We start from the raw sequence: 6,107 nt of genomic DNA on the forward strand, positions 1-6,107 counted from the left end.
GCCACCAAATCCCCCCTATCCAAAATCAATAGTTTCACTCTACCAATTGACAACTCCTTGGTCTCCCCTTCCCCTCAAGTAAAGAGTCTGGGCGTCATCCTTGATTTCTCCCTATCCTTTCAGTCACACATAAATAATGTCTGCCGGTCTGCATACTTCCACCTACGCAACATTAACCGCCTCCGTCCCTCCCTTACCACTCACACTGCCTCCATCCTTATCCACAGCCTCATCACCTCCCTCCTTGACTACTGTAACTCCTTCCTTTTTGGCCTTCCTCAAAAATCCCTCCATAAACTTCAACTTCTTCAGAACTCAGCAGCTCGTGTCATCACCAGAACCCCCTCTTTTCATCATATGACCCCTCTCCTTCAGCAGCTCCATTGGCTTCCAGTTCCGTTCAGAATACAATTTAAAATCCTTCTCCATACTTTCAAAGCCATCCATAACCTTGCTCCTCCATATCTATCTGAACTCCTACACATTGCCGTCCCCTCCCGCTCCCTCAGATCCTCCTCCTCTATCCACCTCACTGTACCCCCAGCTCGACTTGTCACCATGGGGACCAAAGCCTTCAGCCGCTCTGCTCCCCAGCTCTGGAGCTCACTCCCACCTGACCTCCGCAATATCAACTCTCTCCCCCGGTTCAAAACTAGACACAAAACCCAGCAGGTTCCAGCTTGCTTATTTGTAAATAACCTATTGTTACATAAAAGTTTGTTGAAGCCGTTTATATGACAGCGTCAATCCAACACTCTTTCAGTCTTGTATTTTACATCAATTATGGTCTCACCAGATGTCATTAAATATACAAGATGTGCTGTAGCCTTGCACTCATAACAGAATACTGGTTTAACAGTTAGTATACAAAAACATTAATTTACTTAACCACTTTATACTAACAGGAAATTATATATACACGTCATGTCAGATGTCCACCAAACCGCAACTTTGAATGTTACTGCCAATTAAAAATGATTGTCCTAAGATTTAATACTTATTTCTGAGATTTTGAGCATGTTTTCCACCAACAACACTTTATTTTGTTCATTTCCTCCATTTCCTTTGTGCATTTTGAGAGAATAGGCTCCTACAACTGTAACAACCTAATTATTGACCATATTTAGAGTGCACACTGGATTATAACAGAGAGTTACAGACATAATACATACAATATGTTGGTTTCTTTAACATTGCTAACATTGTCATGGACAAAAACAGAAGTGTATACTTAACCAAAACCTCCAACCACAATAAAGAAATAACATACATTAATTGATGTGTGTTTGTCAGTGGTGTAAGATGTATTCAGAACTTTTACTTAAGTAAAAGTACTAATGTCAGGAAAATGTACCTTAAAGTATTCAAAGTAAAAGTCCTCAATGCAAAAAACTGGAAACGTTCCAAACAGTTCTGTCGGTCAACTAAGTGTTTAGTCGGCTAATCATTTCAGCTGGCCGTTATACTGTTGGGTAGGTAAATTTACAATAAAACATTGTATTTACTAAATTTCAGTTATATTGTAAAGTAACTAGTAACTAAAGCTGTCATATAGTGGAGTAAAAAGTACAATATTTCTCCTGTCTAATGGCAAGTTCCCACCTCAGGACTTTAGCCCTTAGTTTCCGGCTCCGTACAGTTTTTGGAGCTCCAAGACAAAAGCCCCACATCAGAGGAAAACCTGTGTTGGCTCTGCGTCTCCGTGTGCAAACAGACATGAGAGGCTTGCTGATGACCCCCCATTACCTCAACATTTTCATTTGGCTCTGATGAATTTTGGATTTTTTGCATTTAATTGGCTATGTATGGTGTACTCCAGCAATCTACTATCGTTTATTCATAAAGTTGGGAGGCTAGTGGGACACAGATTTTAAAATAAAAGGGGAAGGGGGGGTGGGGGGTTTATATAATTCTTTACCCTAATCCCAGTCCTAATATTCAGATACAGAGTTGGATCTGATAAATATATTTACCTAAATGTTGAAAAATATACAGAAACAGCTACAATATAATTAAAAAAAAAATGATGAAAAATATGCAGAAAGCAAGTAAAATTTATTTTGATATTAGTAGTGATGCATAATGCAGCAATTAATGGGGTCAATTTATTAAAAGCTGAATTCCAACAACTTCATAGATGTTTCATAACATCTTTAACAGTTATTTATATTTTATAAACGTAACATGTGTTTGTATAAAATCTGAAAAGCATAGAATTTGTCAAAGCCGCCTTTTCTGTTGTGTAGTATTTGTTTTGCTGTATAGTATTTGTTTTTCTGTTGTATAGTATTTGTTTTTCTGTTGTATAGTATTTGTTTTGCTGTAGTATAGTTTTGGTCTTGGTTTTGCTGTATAGTATTTGTTTGCTGTTGTATAGTATTTGTTTTGCTGTTGTATAGTATTTGTTTGCTGTTGTATAGTATTGGTTTTGCTGTTGTATAGTATTTGTTTTGCTGTTGTATAGTATTTGTTTGCTGTTGTATAGTATTTGTTTGCTGTTGTATAGTATTTGTTTGCTGTTGTATAGTATTGGTTTTGCTGTTGTATAGTATTGGTTTTGCTGTTCTTAATTTATGGATTCCCTGTGCGGCGTCCTTGAGTGCCAAGAAAGGCGTCTTTAAATAAAATGTATTATTATTATTATTATTAATAGAGCTGTTGGTGAGTTTGCAGGTGCATTGAACGTTTCCATGGTAACAGCAAGTTCCACCAATCAGATATGTCACTCCCAGTAAGTTTTGGAATGCCTTTCATCTTCTGATGTGCATTGATGATGATGCGGCTCAAAAGTGATGTCGTTCCATCTACATCATAAAAGCAAGAACAGTACTACTCAGACACAACGGTTGGAGACACACAGAAACCAACTACTGAAAACACTTTGTCAAGACGGATTTGATCAAAAGTAGAAATGGAGAAATACGAGAATGAAATGGAGGATATAGAAGATCCATCAACATTGCAGCTGCAGTTAGAAATCACGATCAAGGAGATGGAAAGGGACAAAAATGAGTTCTTGGACAGACTCAGTGTGGCCGCCAGCAACCAGCAATGTAAGAAAGAAATCAAAAGTCTGAGTCGGTCCCCCACAGCGCTTCCGGTCGTGTCAGCCAACATAGAGGTGCTCACAGAACAGCAGGAAGAAAGGGCAATTACTGAGGCAGTCTCAAAAGACCAAAGCCTGAAGGAAGAAATCGGAGCCCTCAAGAAGGAGTTGGAGGTGGTAAAGCTTGGGACAGCTGCTAAGCTCCTGGAGCTGCAAGAAGAATTTGCAGCCCTTAAGAAGGAGATGGAGGAAATGAAGGCTCCACAGAGAGAAGCCTTAAAAGAGGTGACTGCCCAGCAACCAAGGGACTTTGTGAGTCAGAAAGAAGAGGCAACTGGAATCTGCGTGGACGCTGGTGAGAGTCTGCAAGAAGAAAATCCAGCCCTTCAGAATGAAGGAGAGAACCGGCAGACAGAAGCCCGCAAAAACACAAAGGCTGCCAGTCAGCTCAAGGAAGTAATGCAACCGCCAAAGGAGACTCTCAAACCCCAAGTTGAACAGAATCAAAGTCAACAACAGACCAAAAAAAAGAAGAAGAAGCTTTCTCGATGGAAGAGATTCAAGAAGTCTGGCTTCTGTGCTGTTTTAGGGCAGTGTCTTTGCTGCATGATCATTCCTCTGCTTGTATGTCTGACCTGATGATCTTGCTTTTACTCTGAGAGAAACTATGAGCAGCGACTCTTGGATACTTCTAAATCATTAGACTACACATTTTTTGTAAACATAGTAGGCCTTTGCCATATTTTAACATGTTTCTGCGTGAGCATGGCCAATCAATAGCTCATGCCGGTGGATTGGGTGGCATTGGACGTCGGAGCTGCAGGTTACCGCATACTTTTCTTTGGCTGGAAAGGGGAGAGAGTGAATTTAAAGTGACAAGATGGCTACTATTTGCACGCTAGCAGCGTTCGATGTAAGAAACCAGACTTGGGAAGAGTATTGTGAAATACACTGGAGCAGTTTTTTGAGGCAAATCAGATTGACGACGGAGATCGGCAGAGAGCCATACTCATAAGCGTTGTGGGAGCATCGACACATAGCTTGATACAAAACCTCCTCAGCCCAGGAGAGCCAAAAGATAAAATTTATCAAGAATCGGTACGCCTGTTGAAAGATCACTTCAATCCTAAGCCGAGTGAAATCATGCAGAGATACAAGTTTGATTGCCGTAATCTCAAGCATAATGAATCCGTAATGGAGAATGTGGCAGAGCTACGTCGGCTAGCTCAGGATTGCAAATACGGTGACACGTTACAGCAGATGTTAAGGGACCGCATCGTTTGTGGAATAAATGAGGATTTGATTCAAAGACGTCTTCTAGCAGAAACAGATTTAACATTTGACAGAGCATTGTCAACTGCTGTGGCAGCGGAGACCGCAAATAGGAATGCACAGGATCTGCAAAACCCAGGTGCAACAGTAAAGCACTTCAATGTCAACAACGGCCCACAGGACGCGGGTACATTCAGAGTAGCAACAAGAGAGTGTTACCGTTGCAAGGGATCCAAGCATGTTGCAACAGACTGTAAGTACAAGGAAGTGAAATGTCTGACATTTTACAATGCTATCAGAGCTGACGGACGAGTGTCATTTTAGTGCAAAATAATTAGGTCAAAAACGATTTAATCCACTGCAAATAGCGTACAAGGGCAAGTACTGCGAGACAGTACAGTTATTTAATCTTGCATTCTTTTTCGCCCCTCCGCACCCCCTAGGCACCCTGAAAGGAACCAAAGCCACCATCCATGTAAAAGCTAACGCTGTCCCAAGATTCTTCCGTCCCAGATCTGTACCTTATGCCATGCGGGCAAAAGTGGACGAAGAAATAGACAGACTGTTGGAAGAAGGCATAATCACACCAATGAAATATGCAGAATGGGCAGCACCTGTTGTTCCGATTCTGAAGCCTGTTGGAACTGTAAGGTTATGTGGAGACTACAAGCTCACTGTGAATACAGTTTCCTCATTGGAACAATATCCTATACCTACCTATAACTGCATTTTGTTGCAATGTACTGTACATGTGTAATGACAATAACGTTGAATCTCATCTCATCTCATTCTATTCTCAGAGTAGAGGACCTGTTTGCAGGACTGTCAGGAGGAAAACAGTTCCCCAAGTTGGATATGAGTCACGCGTACCAGCAGATACTCCTGGATGATGAGTAAAAAAATATTTGACAGTAAACACACATCGAGGATTGTTCACGTACAACGGACTGCCTTTTGGGGTTGCTTCCGCACCAGCCATATTCCAGAGGACCATAGAGGGGCTATTGCGGGGGATTCCACTGGTGGCGGTGTACCTGGATGACATCCTGGTGACTGGAGTTATATAGATAATGTTGTGGACATTAGGTTCTTCCTTAGAAGATATAACTCTGGTGATGTCTGCTGATTCTATGTTGTTCACAGCTTTATAGAAATATAAGGCTGACATGATAATGAAGTTGAGCTGTAATACATTATGTAATGTTTATCATCTTAAAAAGCTGGAAAAAGAAATATCACCTAATGACTGTGAACTATAGCTCATATAGTGAAAAAAAATGACTAACAATTTATTTTTTTCTCCCCCAACAAACATTTTCTACTAGGAAATAAGCATAATAAAACACTTGCAACCCAATGTAAAAGGTCATTCTAGCCACACATGAAAGCCAGGAGTAAGCATGTTGTCAGAGCAGCCGCAGGGAGAGAGTCGGTGAAAGAAGGGGGCCATTCAGATAGGTAGATGTCAGCCTTGTCAGAAGCCAAACTACCTCCAGCACCAATGTGAGGAATCTTGGAGTTATCTTTGATCAGGACATGTTGTTTAATTATCACATAAAGCAAATTTCAAGGACTGCCTTTTTCACCTACGTAATATTGCAAAAATCAGGAATATCCTGTCTAAAAATGATGCAGACAAACTAGTCCATGCATTTGTTACTTCTAGGCTGGATTACTGCAATTCTTTTTCTATCAGGCTGCTCGAAAAAGTCCATAAAGACTCTTCAGCTGATCCAGAATGCTGCAGAACGTGTTCTGACGGGAACCAGGAAAAGAGATCACATCTATC

General features: G+C 40.8%; 1 protein-coding gene across 1 annotated transcript; it reads left to right on the forward strand.

The window, feature by feature from the left end:
* The first annotated feature begins 4,240 nt into the window (after positions 1–4,240).
* On the forward strand, positions 4,241–5,880 carry LOC116676762 (uncharacterized). Its single transcript, XM_032507666.1, has 3 exons — positions 4,241–4,571; positions 4,762–4,964; positions 5,119–5,880. The coding sequence occupies exons 1-3, from the start codon at positions 4,241–4,243 to the stop codon at positions 5,206–5,208; spliced, it is 624 nt and encodes a 207-aa protein (XP_032363557.1). The 3' UTR covers positions 5,209–5,880.
* Positions 5,881–6,107: the final 227 nt, after the last annotated feature.

This window comes from Etheostoma spectabile, unplaced genomic scaffold, assembly GCF_008692095.1.
Source record: "Etheostoma spectabile isolate EspeVRDwgs_2016 unplaced genomic scaffold, UIUC_Espe_1.0 scaffold00003711, whole genome shotgun sequence".
NCBI classification, from domain to species: domain Eukaryota; kingdom Metazoa; phylum Chordata; class Actinopteri; order Perciformes; family Percidae; genus Etheostoma; species Etheostoma spectabile.

Bases quoted from the DNA above. Each gene is read 5' to 3' on its own strand.
- LOC116676762 (XM_032507666.1), top strand. From the start codon at position 4,241: ATGGAGAATGTGGCAGAGCTACGTCGGCTAGCTCAGGATTGCAAATAC. The intron at 4,572-4,761 runs GTAAGTACAAGG...CGCACCCCCTAG, and splicing joins CAAGCATGTTGCAACAGACT to GCACCCTGAAAGGAACCAAA. The intron at 4,965-5,118 runs GTAAGGTTATGT...TTCTATTCTCAG, and splicing joins TTCTGAAGCCTGTTGGAACT to AGTAGAGGACCTGTTTGCAG.